Source organism: Mytilus edulis, chromosome 6 (assembly GCF_963676685.1).
Source record: "Mytilus edulis chromosome 6, xbMytEdul2.2, whole genome shotgun sequence".
Classification (NCBI taxonomy): domain Eukaryota; kingdom Metazoa; phylum Mollusca; class Bivalvia; order Mytilida; family Mytilidae; genus Mytilus; species Mytilus edulis.
In genome coordinates this window covers 86,886,409-86,906,397 of record NC_092349.1, presented here as the reverse complement: position 1 = coordinate 86,906,397, position 19,989 = coordinate 86,886,409, and the positions used below count along the sequence as shown (strand labels likewise).

The window sequence follows — 19,989 nt, the reverse complement described above, 5'->3', positions numbered from 1 at the left end:
AGTTTTTATAAGAATAATATAAAGGTAAACAGTAATGATTTCATAAAGATATGTCGAACACGTGTTGCAATTCCACTTCATGTCTATAGTGTAAATGTATATGTATATCATAAGCTTTTCTTCAAACTAAATATTTGTTTTTGAGCTTTTCTATTTTGACAGTCGAATCATGTGATGCTGACCAGTTCCAATGTACCAATGGGCAGTGTATTCCAGCCAAAGCCAAATGCGACGATAACTTTGAATGTTTAGATTATTCTGATGAACTTAACTGTAAATATATACTTTATAATATGAAATTTTAATATATTCATAGTACATATAGAACACAAATCAATACATTTGAGTTTACAGATAACATTCAGTTAGAATGATTTCATAAATAGTTCATTAGACATTAGCAATATTTTTAAAACTGCTATTCGTTATCTTTATTTTCGGTCTGTTTTGTCAATCTATAGTGTTTATTCGTAAACTTTCATTCAATATTGATGCTGTTGAATATAAGTCATGTTAAAAAATAACGGGTCGCGTTATCATGATTACATACATTATAACAAAAAATAACATCACAAGAATACTGAACTCCGAGGAAAATTCAAAACGGAAAGTCCCTAATCAAATGGCAAAATAAAATGATAAAACAAATCAAACGAATGGACAACAACTGTCATATTGCTGACTTGGTACAGACATTTTCAAATATAGAAAATGGTGGATTGAACCTGGTTTATAGCGCTTATAAACCTTTCACTTGTATGACAGTCGCATTAAATTCCGTTATATTTACAACAGTGAGTGAACAAAGCCGACATAATCGATAAAATAGTCAAAATATGATTACAGCAGTCATCCCTGTGTTACATTCTCAAAACGAGCAAACATTTACAAAAAAAGCACAAACAGCATCTATCAAACTAAAAACCGCATTCATTGTTTCGCGTGTTTGGCCTTAGAAATTGTAAACGTCACATAGGAAGATTTTTTTTCGTTCAGTGTATATTCAAAACAATTATAATTTCACATGGGGAGTGGCGGTATGCAGGGTTAAAAAATCAAAAGTTATGTTCGAATTCGTTTTAGAAACAGACCGAGATTTGAAATTATCCAGAAGTTCCTTAGAATTTTTAAGAATCCATATATTGTTAATATCACTACGAGAGGAAAACAATTTTGTCGCTCAAAGTATTATCAAAGTTATAATTATAGAAGAATAACATAATGACATATGATAGAACAATAACATAATGACGGGATCTTTAAAAGTACAGAGTCACGTTATAAGAACCAAAGAAACCCAAAAAGTCGCATATTCAAAAAACACCAGCAAAACTGAAAGATAATACAAACACATTGACGGGATGTATAAGTACCGAAACACGTCAAATGGATATATCATAAAACAGACCACACAGTAAAAGTAAAAATAATAATTGAACAAAGACAAATAAAAGAACAATATAACACGTAGTTAAGACGATAAACAACGATAACGATAAATCTATTAATCAAGACCATCATGTATTATTTGCGAAGTTGATACGGAATATTTATAAACAAGGTCTTGGTACCTTCTGATGAATTTTTTTAGAAATAGGACGAGACGTTCTTTGACATACCCCTGGTTTATTAACTTTCTGCTCAGACAATTGTGACGTTTTACAAAGTCTGAGAAAAGTTGCTGATATTCATTTTACTCCGATGACTAGTGACCATTTTATATGCACGCGAATACAAACAATCAATCATTTGATAACACCAAATGTAACTCATAAAAGATACCAGGCTATTAATGTGGTTCGTCAGACGCGTTTATTGTTTTTCAATAGGAACTTTAAGCGATGGATTTAATTAAGTTGTGACAAGTTGTTTCTTAACAATCTACGTGTGTTATTATTTGAATCCACCTGAAGATTACAATGTTAACAACTACGTGTTAGAGACTATATTACTTCATACTAATTACAGGCATATCTGTTCAACCTTGTCTAGAAGCTTTCTACCAATGTGAAACAGGACAATGTGTTGATAATAAAGCGAAATGTACTTCCTTAGTGTCTGTTATGCCGTCACCATCATCTTTTGTGGATGATCAGCTAGTTTCAACGGCCACGCAATACATACCTAGTCAAACATCAAATCATCAGGTGACACCAATGCTAACATTTTCCGAAATTTATGAAAAACACTATTCGTCATCTTTTATTTTGGACGCAAGCAGTTATTCATACAGTTTGGAGCAGACGACTCTATCAAGTGATTTGTTTTCATCCTATATCACTACATCACCACCTAGTCATACTGCAAGTAGATCGTATTCCTATTTAGAGCTTTATTCAACACAATCCACAACATTTAAGTTATCTCCAGAATCAAATCTACAGCCAAACAAAAGTCTGACGTCACTAGTATCTTTGTCATCTTTGCAACCACCAACCACTGTTGGTCAGTTATCAGCTATCATATCATCAAATACGGACCAACGAACAACCACACAAACTCATAACATGTCGAACTTTATAGCATCGTCGATGACTATCGGGGCAAGTAAAAGTATTTTTTTTGAGACATCAAAACTTGATAAAACAACAAATCATTACTCTCTTTTGTTTGTTAATTCCCCACGAACGGTATCACCAAAACCTTTGCAGTCAGTAACCTCAACGCCTTTAATGTATTCGTCAACAATTGTATCATCAAAATTATTTCGTCACACTTCAGCAGATAATTCGTGGATCTCGGTTTCGGAACCAAGTGTACATGATTTATTGTATACTATATTTCCGCCAATCAAATGTTCTTCAAAAGACGTAAAGTCCATGTTAGTTACCTTGACAACATCTGAACAGCAAAGAACATCAACATCACTAAATGGTCTGTTTGAGAGTACATCAAGTAGTACAGAACATCCAACAATAAAAACAACTCCTTCTTTTGAAAGTACCATTCCGGAAGATAAAAAAGATAATGGTAAGTGCATATTCTTTATATACTTATCCCTAATGAGATTTGGTCTCAGGAGATTTTGCTCAAGCAAAATCTATCTTGCCTTCTTGAACTAGCGTTTGCACAGTACTTAACACAATTAATACAAAATAGTGTTTACTTTTCCATAAATTGAGGAGTTATAAGCACAATATTTGAGCATGGAGACAGAATATTGTTTGTGGTGGCAGTCGCTTGAAAAAAAACCCAAACAATTAAATATTTAAGGATCATTGTGAAGATACAACTGTATTCTGATATAAGTTACGTTGATTGGATATGATTACAATGAGACCAAAGTGTGTGTATGGCGAATCATAAGATAAATGTGAATTCAAAACATTAGATGAAAAATTGTTCGGAAATCATCGTATTAGAGACTTTATAAATAAATTAGATGTTGGCAAAGTTGTAACACAACATACTCCCACGGCCCTGTTTAAAGAAGGTATATTGGACAACCATAGATACAAAAATGCGAAGATGCGTTATGCTTGTAAACGATACAAACATATTTGTATGTGTGTCTGTTTATGATCGCGAATCCAAAATCAAGGAAATTTTAGAGTTAAATTAAACATAATATAAATGAGTACATACATATTGAAACAAGGGACATCAAAGCGGAGTGAAGACAAACAACACTCCACATAATACTACACAGACAAAATAAAGATCTAATAAAACAACCCCCTACAAAGAATGCTCGTAACCAAACGTTGATATTAGGTAAAGATTTGCCTTTGGAGCATACAGACAAATGTTTGAAAGCGACGTTTAAAAGAAGTATTTGTTCTGTGTTTACTTGTTGGTGATTAACGCAATTTTCTGCTACACTTGGGATATTGAGGCGGAGGTTTTAAATTAGCAAATCCTTAGAAACTAGCGACATTCGGCAGAAAAATCTGCGATCCTTGTTGAATAAAATAGGAAAGTAAGTGATCTCATAGGTTCCAAGAAACAATGCTATAAAAAAAAATTAGTTAACAATCAAGATATCGGTAACTTGATTTAGCTTTTTGGTTAACATAAACAGTTACTGATGTTATACTTCAAATATATATTTTAGCACTGGGTTGATACATGTAAAGGTGGCCTTTCAGATTCGATGATACTATCTGCACAGTAGTACTTCGGTTGATCTTAGATTTATCATATTGATTTGGCTATCGTTTAAGTTAGTTTTTTCTTGTCATATCGATCTTTTACTGTTTTGGTTCTTATACATGTTTTACTGTTACATCCTTGTCTTTCAAATATTCGGCTTTGAGTGTTCCAGGTGAAGTTTTAACCTAGACAAGCGCTTCAGACGCATACAATTTATAAAGTATTGCTTGTATTTGTTAGGATAAGGAAAATCTTTAAAACTATCAATTTTTTGTCGGGTTTATTATTGCTCATTACATTATAAGAGACTACGTGTTTTGATTCTGAATCAAACCTTCAGTATTATGTATCAAACTGGTATACGAAGCATGCTTAATTGATTTAAAAGCTTGGTTTTCATAGAAATTATATACATTTGCCTACATTTCATTTCCGCAGTTTTGTTTTCATTTCAGGTACAGCCTTTCCTTATTGGGTCATTCCAATTATAGCTGTTATTATTTTGATTGCCGTGACGACTTTGTATATAATATATAGGCATTACGTCAGGTAAGATGCAACAGTTCAGTATTTTAGTATAATCACATAATTGATATTGCATGTTAATGAGAACGTTTTTGTGACAATGTTTACAAGGTATTTGAATGACTACACTTGGTATCGAATGTCCTTTGTTGATTGTCATGACGTTCGTTAAACAAAGTGTGGATATCAATAGGAGAAACCACAAGTATATATTAAAAAGATATACAAGATAAATGTTCACAAAATGGTACGAATAAACCGAATATCAACGATGCAGCACATTTTTGGTATACTCTGTATCCTTTAAAAATATTTCAGGTTTTCCACGATAACAATGTACGCACCCTATATAAGGAATCACAGAGTCCTTAAATAGTTATCAAAGGTACCAGGATTATAATTTAATACGCCAGACGCGCGTTTCGTATACATAAGATTCATCAGTGAGGCTCAGATCAAAATAGCTGTAAAGCCAAACAAGTACAAAGTTGAAGAGCGATAATGGCTCCATATATACTATGCTGTTAACTAATTATAGTTCGTATTGTTTATCATCAATGAAAAATTAGGAAGATGATAGTTTTTATCTTAATGTATAGTTATGTCGATAAAATCGTTAGTAATACAGTTTATATATCTGAATTAAGGATCTGAAATTTATATATATTTATAGTATACTATTAAATAACATAGTAGAATAATTATGATTACTATATCTTTTCAAATAATGTAACAAATTGATGCATGCTATAAACAGATAAAAATGAGATAAATTCATCAAACATATTATAAAAAAGATATTTGGTATGCATTACTGGTAAATACGTCTTTAAACATAAAGGTTCATGATTACATATTAAATGTAAATTAATTTTTGTCTTTTTTTCAGGAAAAAGACGAGGAAAAAAGAATTTGGAAGTATAACCAGTATAGATATTGTCCACCCAGACATTGTACCAAAGGAAACAAAACCTAAATCTAATGGTTGAGTGATTAAAACATCGCCTTTCAACAGAGTACACCAATATCATTGATCTCTAATAGATAATATTATATGTCCACGTGCCAAAACATTACATTGTTGACATTTAAATGAAATTCCTTACCTTATAAATGTAAATTGAGTTGAACAGTATTGATGTTACACATTAAATTGTTATACTCAACTATGAATTGTTTCAGTTTTGTATGTATAAAGTAAAATTACAAAAATACTGAACTCCGAGGAAAATTCAAAACGAGTCCCTAATCAAATGGCAAAATCATAAACGCAAACACACCAAACGAATGGATAACAACTGTCATATTCCTTACTTGGAACAGACATTTTCTTTTGTAGAAAATTGGTGGATTGAACCTGGTTTTAAAGCCAGCATAACCTCTCACTTGTTTGACAGTCTATAAAAAACTTAAATATAACAGAGGAATGATTAGTACTTTGTTTTTCAACAGAGTACACAAATATCATTGATCTCTAATAGCTATTATTTTATATATTGCCACGTGCCAAATCATTGTTGACATAAAAACGAAATTCCTTACCAAATGAATGCTAATTGAGCTGAAGTGCTGACTACTGGGCTGTTGATACCGTCGAGGAATTAAAACTCCCCAAGCAGTGGCGTCGACCCAGTGGTTGTAAATAAACTCAGCATAGATACCAGGATTGAATTTTGTATTTACTCCAGATGCACGTTTCGTCTACAAAAGACTCATCAATGACGCTCGAATCCTAAAACGTTAAAAAGGTAAAAAAAAAAACGAAGTTGAAGAGCATTGAGGACCAAAATTCCTAAACGTTTTGCCAAATACAGCGAAGGTAATGTATTCCTTATGTAGTAGAGCCTTAAAATTAAAAAATTTCAAACGTTTCGTAAACAGTTAATCTATAAATATGACCATATCAATGATAATTCATGTCAGCACAGAAGTGCTGACTTCTGGGCTGGTGATACCCTCGGGGAATTAAAACTCCATCAGCATTGGTATTGACCCAGTGGTTGTAAATAAACTCAGCATAGAAACCAGGATTGAATTGTGTATTTACTCCAGCATTTCATCTACAAAAGACTCATTAGTGACGCTCGAACCAACAAAAGTGAAAAAAGGACCAAAAAAAGAACGAATTGAGGACCAAACTTTCTAAATGTATTATAAGACACAGCTAAGGTTATCAATTCCTAAGGTAGAAAAGCCTTGGTATTTAAAAAATTCAAACGTTTGGTAAACAATTAATTTATAAATATGACCATATCAATGATAATTCATGTCAGCACAGAAGTGCTAACTCCTGGGCTGGTGATATGTCGGAGAATTAAAACTCTACCAGCATTAGCATCGACCCAGTGGTTGTAAATAAACAGCCTCTGGCCTTTGTTAGTCTTGTGTTATTTTAATTTTAGTTTTCTTGCGTTCATTATCACTGGACTAGTATATATTTGTTTAGGGGCCAGCTGAAGTACGCCTCCGGGTGCGGGAATTTCTCGCTACATTGAAGACCTGTTGGTGACCCTCTGCTGTTGTTTTTTATTTGGTCGGGTTGTTGTCTCTTTGACACATTCCCCATTTCCATTTTCAATTTTATCATCAACAGTCAGGGGCGTTACTTAAAAAAGTTATTTTTTTTAATTACTTATGTAAGTAATTTTTTATTTTAAATACAATAAAATTACTTAATAGAGTTATTTTAATTTTCAATAGAAACATAGACTAAATGTAGTTTTCATGATTTTAAACTACATTTTATATCATAAAATAAAGAATTTATCAAATTTGAGAGGAGTATAGAGATGAAGGGTTACTTTGAAAATAATAACAAAAATATTACTTGAATAAGTTATTTTAAACATTTTTGAAAAAAATAGCAATTACACTTATCTAAGGCACATATGTAATTGATTTAGGTTACAAATTATAAATAACTTCAGGTCTTAATTAATTCACAAGTATCTAACTATTTATATCAGTCTACCTTCAAGATTTTAGAGGAAAATGATAATTTAATAGTCCCAAGAGACCAATCTTTGACCCAGAAGCGTCGGTATGAAAGATAAGTGCGTCGGAAAGTTAATTAGTGTTTCTGAAGAATTAGTTTTTATATATCAAGGGAAAAATAACCAGATAACTGTGAAAATTATTTAAAGCTAGTAAAATCTGTATTCTTGGACACCTATAAAAAGAATATTCAGAAAAATAACTTATATAAGTTATATTTAAATAAGCCTCGTTTTCAACATTACTTGTATAGGTAATTTTAATTGTTACTTGTTTAAGTAATGCCCCTGACTGATCAAAGATACCAGGATTACATTTTGTATTTACGCCAAATTCCATACTAGTTTTGAATCCGTTTGTTTGCCAATGGAAATTACTAACGTCTAAAATGGAAGACGAACGTTTCTATTGTTCTGAAGTCACATTGAAAATACACGAATGAAATTCAAACATCTTGTTTCACGTTCATATTAAAATCTAAAAGGAATACCATGATGCCTCAAACGTTTTGAAAGAGATCTAGCAATCGTAATATATAAAGTGGAATATATGTGCAGATTTGAAGTTTATTAATGATTAAAAAACATGAATCAAACGCAGTTTACAGTTTACATTTCATGCATTTTAGAAAGCATTTTTTTACTTGTTGCTACAAGACAGAGACATGTGACACATTCGAAGAAGCATACATCGTTCACTTTAGAATTTAATTTTATCCATAATACTTCTGCATATTCTGAACTCAAAATATCGCTATCAAATTCATTTAACAGCTCTTATTTCACTAGTAATCCTACTCTAACGGATCCATGAATAGCACGAATGTGTCCCTTGTCTCTGTCTTTTAGCAACATTTTTTACTTGTTGCTACAAGACAGAGACATGTGACACTTTGAGTTGCACAAAACGTTCATTCCTCTACATTTACACCTACCAGACTTACAACTTCCTTTCTAACATTGACAATGCACAAAACCTTGCCCTTCACTCAATGATATCTTACGCGCTATCTCTTGCACACTCATATCACGCATTGCGACTTCAGACACATTTAAATTTGCATTTGTAAAAAAAAGTTCACCTGGTTTCTACTCAAGCATCCCTTTATTTGTTCAATTTTAGTTCCAATTTTAAATCCGCCATGCACAATCACATTAATCATCACACCTTTGTGTTTCTCTCACCGGAAGTGCCCGCTTTTATCAATGAACGGAATTGGGCATCAGCTTGTATCTGCTGGCCAGAAAGGGACCTTTTTGTACATGGTTGATATCGATATCAGAAATTTCAGACAGACCCTCACTCGTATTGACAGGAGGAGTATCACCACCAGAAAATGCCCTCTTTCGAGGAAGTACTATTATACCAGTAGATGTCATCCTGAAACTTTTTCATCAGTTATATGTTAGCATCACATAATTCAACTACCATTGTTTTTGTTTCTAACTCAATGGTTTGTTCATTGTTGTCTGCTGAGTCATGACCATTCAATTCACTATGATTTTCAAAGATGCTATTTAGTTTGGTTTGAATTTACTGATAACACAATCAAAATGTATACAGTTAAAACATAATCCACAAGTTGGTAACCTTTTGACATAAGTGTTTTTAAGTAAAAGATCGACAATTTTATCAAGACCGTATTTATATCTACGTGCCCCGTTTGCAACATCATCGAATAAAAGTACTTTGTGGTATTCCGTTTTTAATAAGTCTTTTCCGGAAATGATTATGAAATTGTTTTCTCATGAATATTAATATAATATTGTTTTTCTACTTCTACATCCAAATGGAAATGAGAAATCAATAGTGTATCAAGTACATACTTATGCAAATGTAAGTAAAACATTATAGATTGGACAACATCTGACGTACTTATGTCGTAAAAACTACATATTTGAATTATTCCTAAGACACGCTGTGGCCAGTTCTTCAAATTTCTTTCAATTCTAAAGACAAAAGAAGTCGATTACGAATTTAGAAAATGTATTTGGAAGCATTTATGTTCCTTGGTATGGCATGTACTGCCCAAACATTAGGTGAGTAGCCGCTAAAATTATGATTGATAATTAGGCAAGGAGTTCAAACATATTTTAATGGAGTGTATTTCAACAGCGACGTTTATAGTTTTTTCTATGTTGTGTTCATAAGCTAAAACACATCAAACGAGTAGAAAACAATTAATATACTTTACAGTTTTTATAGTAGTTTAGGTAACCAATACATAGTAGGGACCTTTAACACTGTTTTTATAGTAGTTTAGGTAACCAATACATAGTAGGGACCTTTTACACTGTTTTTATTGTGTAGTTTAGGTAACCAATGTATATTAGGGATTTTCAAATGATCAGTAGAAGCAATAGGTTGTGATGTGGTTATGATATGTTTTTTCACTGTATGACTCTCTGTGGAGCGCACGGACTTGAATGTAGATGGATTTAAAATTTCATTCTTAAGAACGTCCGTGTAGTATTTATGACATACAACCACCACATTGTTGACGGCGGCTGGTACTTACACAAATTACTTTGAATATTTGAAAATTCGTGAAGTTTATTTCTTATTCTGAAAATAGGCATATTATGTACTCTTTTATTTATTTCTCAATCATTTTCAAAATGTGATATTCTATAATCTACAACATTCATACATTTATTTAAATAAGAATCAAGGGATTTTCTATCAGACTTTCCCGTTTACACCAATTTTTACAAAACGAGGAAATAGCGTCTTTGGTGACCTGACGACACTGTTTGCAGTCTATTTTAGATGAAGGACGATATTTTGGTCCTTTTTTCCATTTTGTTTACACCTCTCAGTCCTGGACCATAATGAGGTTCCCTGTAATAATATGGCAATATTGAGCATATCTAAACTTCGATGATTTACAATTTCAAGTTAAAGGAGTATTATTTTCTATATTGAAGTCTGGTGTTACCTACGTATACTTAAAAATGGAACTTCTGCTGTTTGTTTTTTTGTATATGTACAAAATTATAGGTGGTTCTGTGTTATCAAAATAGGGAAGTATAAAGTTTTAAACGGTAAAGTCATTAAATATACTCGATAAGTTGTCAAACTCAATACGTCTGTTGATGTACTCAATTTTAAGAAAGTGCCGTTTAGAACATAAAGAAAAAATTGAAAACAACACGTTTAATATGTTTTTTGCGTCCGAAGCGCTTTTCTGGATTTACCTTCATCAGAAACGCTCAAAGCCAAACATTTGAAATCCGACGATGTATAAGTACCGTTAAAGAGCTATATGTCAAAAATACCTAAAATAAATAGCCAAATTCATCTAAAGTCAACTTTGCCTGATGGAGTTGAAACCTGAGTTTCTTAATAAGATTCACTAATTGATTGACATAGTTTGCAAAAACTGTCAAATGGGGAAAACAAAAACGTTAACAGCTCCCTAATGTTATCAATAGACGTAAAAGGGCCGGCAAAACAATGGTAAACCTCCGAAAGGATCGGAAAATTGGCAATACATGTTGATCAACGGAGCTTTTGATAAATAAATCATGTTTGATTGAAATAAAGAAAAGTCATTGAATGTAATTTCTATGTCAAATTAGTTAAATTAGTTAAAACAGATGTATTGTGTTTTAGGCGAACAGGACCCATTCAGTCAGATGGAAACTTTAATATACAGTCATATTGCTGATGTAGAAGTCATTAACAAAATGAAATTCTGTTCGGTTCTATTTTTGTTAAGGAATTTTGCACCATTTAATTCTAAGATAGACCAATCATACAGATGTGTCTTTTTGAAAGTTAAAAACTTTATCATCCTATATTGTCGGTTCACAGTAAGTCAAATCTATTGACTCAGTGCAAGAAAGCAATTGACCAACGTGATAATGTACTCGACCTTTTACTAATCATTTAGCATCATCACATCAATATATGTTTATAATTCCAGGCTCTTGTGCATTTCCATGCAGTAAGCAGAATCGGGTTTACCATTTTACCGTTATAGGAACTGATACTAGCTATCAATCAACAGTTTTTAGTCCACCTGGGAACTTAACGCAAATATTAACATTAGTAAATGGCACGGTAAAAGCTACTTTCGAATGTGTGCACAGAAGTGGAGAATTTTATGTTATTGGGTATGAAAAACTAGTTGATTGAGCACGAATATACAAATTGATTGATATTGTTTAAAAGCAAGACTAGTCTTACCAATTATATGTGTTGTATATCATTCGGTTTTGCTAGTGATACAAATTAACTTACTATTGAAAACACAGTTAAGAAAGTTCACTAACTAGCTAAAGTGCAAATGTTCAACCGATTATCAAAACGACACAGGTAAAACTTTTAGTATAAAGATACATTTGCATTGTGTTCTAGAAACATATCTTAGAATTATTCAACATTTCGGTTTGTTTCCGGAAAATTAAGCACTTGAAATGAGGATGTCAATAAACGAGCATGACAATAGAATGTTGGAATCAAACTAAATTGTTTTTATGTGTTTTTGAAAACCTATCATACTGTCACCTTATCTTTACATTACATATCAAGGGCGCTTGCCACTATAGACCAACACAAATTCCCTTCACTGCTGCCAATTAATGCTAACAATTTCAACCGTAAACAATTGGTCTTAATCTTTATGGCCATTTTATGGTCGAAATACAATTCATTCAACGTTTACCTAAATAGGAACACCGAAATAGAATAATGATAAATAAATATAGCTATGAACAATTTCTAAGGGATAAACGAAAGATTGACCGACGTTTTATTAAGTTCATTTCAGTTTTAGGTATAAAGTAAAATCATAAAAATACAGAACTCCGTGGAAAATTCAAAACGAAAAGTCCCCAATCAAATGAAAAAATGAAAAGTCCCCAATCAAATGACAAAATGAAAAATCCCCAATCAAATGACAAAATGAAAAGTCCCCAATCAAATGACAAAATGAAAAGCTAAAACACATCAAACGACTAGATAATAACTGTCATATTCCTGACTTGATACATATATTTTCTTATGTATAACATGTTGGATTAAACCTGGTTTGATAGCTAGCTAAACCATGTACTTGTATGCCTAGTCTGGACAAACAAGAAATATGTTTTTCTCATATGTTGTCTGTCCAATGCTCTTCATGGAACCTAGATATACGTATTGACTAATAACTTTATTGAAAATATAGATCTCCATGTTAAATTTTATAGAGTTTGTTTAACATACAAGTTCAAATTTTTCAGAAATACAAAACAATGGGAGTTAATGTAAAACAAGCAAAACATACATTCTCCTTCAATTGGTTTGCATACTTAAACATATTTGGCGAGTTTTAAGCACCAAATGCAATATCTATACCTATTTTAAATAGAGAAGAGTATATATGTGTAAAACAAAGACTGATATCTGTTGCTCTATGCAACAGATATCAATCTTTGTTTTACACATATATACTCTCCTCTATAATAGTCTAATTTTGCTCCTCCAATCAAAAATAAAGTTTTGAATTTAAAAAGTCTGACTAAATATTACTAGTGATATCAATGTAAATTCAATATATATTCAAATAACAGCTTCTTCAATGGTTCCAACTGGTTGTACAAATGTATTCAAGACACATTTCATGGAACTAATAGAGATGCAATTTTCTATCTTTCAAATAACTGGGGTATGTAATTGTTACAAAATATCACGCGATGAAACATATTATGCAATGGCTATGTATATAAGAGGCGGATTTACCAAAACAAATAAAGAAACTGTGTGTGTTCAGTTCTAAGGGTTCTAGAATAGTTCTGGACAAAAATATCACCCTATAATGATGAAAACCTTTTTGTATTGTAATCATTACTGCCTAGAAAAAAGGCTAGAAGCATCATTTACAGCCAGTGAAAGTTAAAACAAGTATGATAAAATCGAAATTAATACAAATGAACTTATCTTCAGCGGTTTTATGCAAAAATGAAAAAAATATATGCAGAAAACAACATCCACAAAACATGCTTCTAACCTTAAACAGATATACAAAAAATTGGAGATGATTGACATATTCAATGCTCATACCATTTATCTTGCACATTGGTAAAACCAAAAAAGCATTAGCACAACGATATATATATGTTCCAGACCATATGAGTATTTAGACAGTACGCGTACGGTATGGACCGTATATGTATACTCGTACGGTCCGATCATACGCGTACGGTCGGATCGTATAAGTATACGCGTATGGTCCAGTGCGAGCTGACCATACATGTGATTGGATCATATGGGTTATATTTAAACAATTTATCACAATCTTTATTTTTAGTTTTACAAATTGTTATTAATACAATTAGATGGATAAACTGAACTAAATTGTATATCTGAATCCTATGTTGGTACACTCGTCCAAGGTGACACTTGCTACAACAAGTTATATAATAATTTTACATTTAAATATGTACATGTTTGCAGTTCATGCATGTTCCTTTGCATTTACATGTTTTTGTAAAGTTGATAAACATTCTAAAGCAACTGTCTTCCCATATTATGTTTACTTCAGATATCTTCAATTTCAGTGATCATAATTTAATTAATGTATAACTGACCGACATGCTAATTACAAAAGAATAACAGAGTTGATTAGCGTGATTTTTTTTATATAGTTAAAATATAAAGTTTTTATTTCAATTTCAATTGAACTCTTTTATATTAATTTTAGAGTTACGTTATTTGTATCTGTAATATGCATTTGTATCTAATAACTTGACAAACTTCATTATTAGTCAGACCGTACGCGTATGAGTATTTAAAAAAAGTCATACGGTCTGGAACATATATAAAACTCAGTACGCATAGTTGTACTGATTGATTTTTATTCTTAGATTATTGATTTTTTTTTCAATAGTTGTTATATATTGGCTTTGAACTTGCTGTAAGTAAAAGCTAGTACACTCATTTTTTGTTTGTATCCAACTGGTTTTTACAGTGTGTTCCTATTTTGAACTGTTTCACCACTGTCCCATGTTACGGGGAGGGTTGATCGCTCACAAACATGTTTAATCCCGCCTCATTCTTTTTGTCCCTGTACCAAAAAGTAAAATCACAAAAATACTGAACTTAGAGGAAGATCAATTGGTAAAGTCCATAATCACATGGCAAAATCAAATAACAAAACGCATCAAAAACGAATGGACAAAAACTGTCAAATTCCTGACTTGGTACAGGCATTTTCAAATGTAGAAAATGGTGGATTAAACCTGGTACTATAGCGCCAACCCTCTCACTTTAATGACAGTCTCATCAATTTCCGATATTTCAAGTCAGGGACCTGAAGTTCAGTGGTTGTCATCGGTTCATGTTTGTTATAATTGTTATTCGTTAACTGTTTTGTTATGAATTTGACGCTTTATTGAATTGTTTTATATCTTTTATGTCTGGGCCTTTTATATTCATCTATACAGTATGGTATTTATAACATTGTTCAATTGCGGTCGTACAGTTGCTTACATCCCCTGCATTTGAACTTTGATAATGGATGATCGTTTCATTGGCAATCATACCACATCGTTTTATTATAATATAAATAGCTTGCAAAGTATAATTAAGGTTTGAAGATCGTTGTTATTAATCTGAGGTTTGCTTTTGATACCATATCTATTTTGGTTTAAATGTGTACCACTAACTTTACAGCAAATGAAATGAGTAACATAGTAACAAACAATTCAAAAGATTGACCTTTAAACTTGTATTTCACTTTCAGCGCCATACGCCAAACTGCCAACCATTTGTGACGTGTGCATTGGTATTGATTATGTAGAAAAGGAGAGTCACCTTGGAATCGGTAATTTTTGATCAATACATTTAGATTAACTTTGGTGTCAGTTTTTATATGAAGAAGATTTTAATTGGATCAATACTTGATGTTGTTGTTTTGCCGAAGTTTGATTTCGAGTCTCAATTGAACGCATAAAATCGTAGTCCATCTTTATCATATAAACCCACGAAGTTGGTATCCAACGGTAAATTATATGAATTTTGTAAATTAAAATCTATGAAACAAAATATTTAACTTTACATTTGTTGACTGAAACATGTGAAAAACGAAAGGAGTAAATGTTGCATGCCAAAACATAAGAGCTACTTTCACATATTGTATATTACAAAAAGCCTTGCCTATAAAACAAAGCGATCATTATAAACAACGACAAACGTGATTTAAATATGCTAATAATATTGTTACGATTGGATATTTAGAATAATCTTATAGTCTTTTTTCATATCGTAATTTTTTAATAACTTACTCGTTTAAAATTAAAGTAAAATGTTTTAATGTTCATATAATTAATTTACAAAAGGAAACAATCTTAACTTGACTGTCCTTTTGGTATCTGTCGTCCTTTTTTTTAAATGTTTCATTTTCTTACTTTATTTGTGATTGGTACGAAGTTTTTACTCGAAATTTCCGACGTGACTCTAATTCGTATGTAAATGAACGAATGCTTCTAAATTTGCTGGATGAACGTATAAATGTTAGATCTAGCTGAAAAGAGTATGAATTCCAAACAAGCTGTTCTTTACTGTCTACACTATAAAAAATAAGGACATATGGTATGATTTCCAATGATAATACAAAAAGTCCTTCATTTCAAAATAGCTTGTGTCCTGCACACAAAAGATTTATTGCCGCTAGATGTTACAAAAACAAGTTTGTACCAATTTATTGCATCTTTTTTTGTGGGTAAATACTTAAGCCATACACAGTCATTCTAAGAAATGTTTTCTCTATCGTTGAAAAGGAATAATACTTGAACCAAATGTCAGTCAAAATCCATAGATAAAACAATACCTTGCCTACGAGAAAAACGATGCAAAGTCAATATAGTCATAAACGTTTCACATAATATTAAACAAGTACCGGCACGCATCCGACACGTACAAGCATGCATCCAACACGAATTAGCACGCATTCAACACGTATCAACACGTATCCGAAACGTTTCAACACGCATCCGACACGTACCAGCACACATCCGACACGTACAAATGTATCACCACGCAATCGACTTAAAGCTTGTGTTAACTCAGTTGTCAGTAAATGGAAGTCTCTTGCTGTTTGCCTGGTGTGACATTTAAAACGTTCCATTCCTATAAGTCAAACTTAGTTAAAGTTTGAGCTTTTCAGATTGTATTGACAGTAAAGAAACAAATCTAAAATTTTTTTAAAACTCTTACAACAAGTGAGAATGTGGGCTTTAACTGTTTTGACTCGAGCGCCACTAATTAGCATGGCTGCATGAAACACGGTTGTATAGTTTCATTTTTAAACATTTATAGTTTTTTAGCTGAAGATTTTTTCTATTCTCCGTTTGGTGCGTTAATATATATATATAAGATAGAAATCACCGTTTTGATAAATAGGAAGTAAATCGAAACTGAATTGAGAGAAGGAAAACAAAAGAGTAGGTTCAGTAAGACCCCTTTTTTGGCCCCAAAATATAGCAGTTTTACAAAATTGTGTAAATGTAATATTTAAGCTTTTTATTGGAAAGAAGAATGTCTCTGCTACATCATTGTACATGGATTTTGGCTGTTTTTAACAATACAATGCGCATATATCGGGTAGTAGCACCATTAAGTCATGCTAAATCACTGAAATCTATTAGCATTTTAGTTAAATTTTAGACGGTTTCCGTCTTGAATGGAAGTGGCCGCATTCGTGTTCATTTATAATATAGAAATATAAGTTGTATTTGTTGATAATACATAATATATATAAAGGTTGACAAAAGCCATCTAAAAAGTGAGGTTTTTTGCCATATTTGATAGATTTGTAGATTTAAGCTTGAATCGGAGCGTTTTTAATGACTAAATCAGTTAAAATCTATCACAAAAACTTATCGAATCAATTAAAATAGACATTTAAGTGTTTAAAAAGTGTCTAAAATCTTTCGTTAGATGAACTTGAAAATTGAGGCCAAAATCGGTCATTACCGGACCTACACCTTTATTTTTGTAACATTTATTGTAAAAAATTATAATTCCTGTTTTTTGCCGCTTAAATATTTTTTATAAGAATGTGGAAATAGAAAAATGTTAATTTTTATTTCAGATGTAGAAAAATCTGGTAAGAATATATGTTTAAATAACAATGTTACGCATTCAGCTTTGTTTCGCGTTATTATTCTTACAGATTTTTACGGATGAAAATTCATTTTTTCTGTATTACACATTGTCAAGCAGTTTAGTTAGAAAGAAATTCGATATCCAGCAACACAATTTTGATAATTGATTCGTAAAAAATGATTCACACATGAAATCCTACAATTATTTATTTTGATTGTTGCTTTTAAACAAAAGGACATTAGAATATTAAGATATTCTGGTGACTGTCTACTTTTTGGAGATATCTTAGGGGTTATGAAGGCTCTTTCATTCAATGATTCGTTTCTTACTTTTATTTCCTCTTCAGAATGCATTAATTATATTATCATGAACCATAAATATTTATATTATTAACAGAACAATAAGATGATAAACTTATGAAAAATACGCAATAACTATACGGTACAAGACAAAAAGTGGATCTGCCTTGTGCTGTTGATATATCATAAATTAAGATAAAATAAAGCTCAAATGTTAATCCTTATTAAAGAACAGATTGCCGAAATATAATCTTTAGATTTAGATTTTTGGTCCTGCAATTGAAAAAAGGATTATTAGACCATAATCAGTTCTTATTGTGACAATTGTTTAACCATTTTGAATGCACACTTGTCAAATAAATGGTATTACGATGAGTTTGCTATTTGATTCGGGACATTTTGTTCAGTATTTTTGTGATTTTACCTTTTTCTTAGTTTTGATTGGTTTCCAACATTTGTTTTGGCTGTTTCATTCTATAACTTTCTTTTTTTTAGGATGCCGAATAAGTAAGTATAAAAACAACTATGATACTTTCTATAACATTTTATAATAATTTTACATGTTAACATTATGGTAAAATATTGCATATTACTAGACAAAAAATAGTGATTGGTTCATCGCATTGAACAAGGACTGAAAACGTCCCTGAGCTTTGTTTTGATTATGCAACACATCATCGTGTAAATGTCATTTACCACAACAATATATAATTTCTGTTGTTGAACTGCAGCTTTATGTCAAACAGTATTCATTATAAGCAGCACATTTCCGTATTGTCCATGTGGCTTTTTTCAGGTTGTTGATTGTTTGTTGACGTAAGTCTGCTTTCGTGACACTATGGTGAAGTTTATAAGCATCGGCGCGGAAGCAACGTGATAAATTATACTGAGTTATTACCTGTCCCTGCTAATGTATAGGATAGAACATATTCATTAACTGCAGAATTGCATTAATTACCAGTATACATTAGAAACAAATTAAGTCAATCCATGGCTGCAGAACTCCCAACCTTTAAAAACGTTCAGTTCAACAATTGACGTTTGAATTTGTTTTATAATATCGTTTCAGTTAAAGTACCTGGTAAGTAGATGTATAATTTTATATCTAAGATTTTCTTTCTAAAACCTCCATTGAGTAATAGAGTAGGACAAAAGTTAAACATATATCCGATATTTGTAATATAAGTTTGTTTCTAGTTTGATTAAGTAGTAAACAGTATGCAATGTGCAGCCTTGAATCTAATAACCGAATTACCGTTCATGTTTTTTAATCTATAATTCGTTTAATTCTGCATTTCTATATGGTAAGAAATTCCCATTTAATTTTGCAATTCAATACGCATAATAATGCATGTCATTACTTTATATATGGAACAAAGAAAAGATTCAACAAATTCATTTTGTATATCATATTTCTGTGAATTTAATTAAATGTGATTTATTTATTTTTGTATATTTTAAGACGTTAAGTGTAATATACCAACGGTATGTCCCGTAACACGACCAGGACAGATTCAGTGCAAGGCATGTGATAATGAAGACGATGGACTTTGTTGTTCTTAATTGTTTTAATGTTAATAAAACAAACATTACTATAAAGTTGATATATAAGTAGTTACATGTATAAGTATAAACAGAGTGTGTTAAAGAGAGGGGCGAACGATATCAGAGGGACTGTCAAACTCATAGATCAAACGTAAACTGACAACGCCATGGCTAAAAAAAAAACATGCAGACAAATATTTGAAAACAACACACAATACATAAAATAACCAGACACTAAGCAGCAGGAACCCAAACAAAATATGGGGGTTATCTCATGTGCTGCAGACGGGTAAGATGATCCTGCTCCACATTTGGCCCCCGATGCTCATGCTATTACAAACCCGGTAAATAGACTCATTTTGTGGGTCATATTCTTGAAAAAGGAAGGGGATTGTAGTTACGATATGAGGAACATTTACGGTATCATCTGTGAAACGGTTAT

General features: G+C 31.7%; 2 protein-coding genes across 2 annotated transcripts in view; both read left to right on the top strand.

Annotated features, from left to right (window-relative positions):
• The window catches only part of LOC139528774 (uncharacterized), a 58,246-nt gene extending 52,463 nt beyond the window's left edge, over positions 1-5,783 (top strand). The window contains exons 5-6 of the mRNA XM_071324974.1: positions 4,548-4,641; positions 5,507-5,783. Coding sequence (XP_071181075.1) covers positions 4,548-4,641; positions 5,507-5,606 — 194 coding nt within the window. The 3' untranslated portion in view covers positions 5,607-5,783. The remainder of the gene's footprint in view (positions 1-4,547; positions 4,642-5,506) is intronic.
• Positions 5,784-9,509: 3,726 nt separating this feature from the next.
• LOC139526716 (uncharacterized) lies at positions 9,510-19,565 on the top strand. The gene is made up of 6 exons (XM_071321880.1): positions 9,510-9,650; positions 11,540-11,729; positions 13,170-13,264; positions 15,341-15,421; positions 17,690-17,704; positions 19,465-19,565. The coding sequence occupies exons 1-6, from the start codon at positions 9,596-9,598 to the stop codon at positions 19,563-19,565; spliced, it is 537 nt and encodes a 178-aa protein (XP_071177981.1). The 5' UTR covers positions 9,510-9,595.
• The last annotated feature ends 424 nt before the right edge of the window (positions 19,566-19,989 follow it).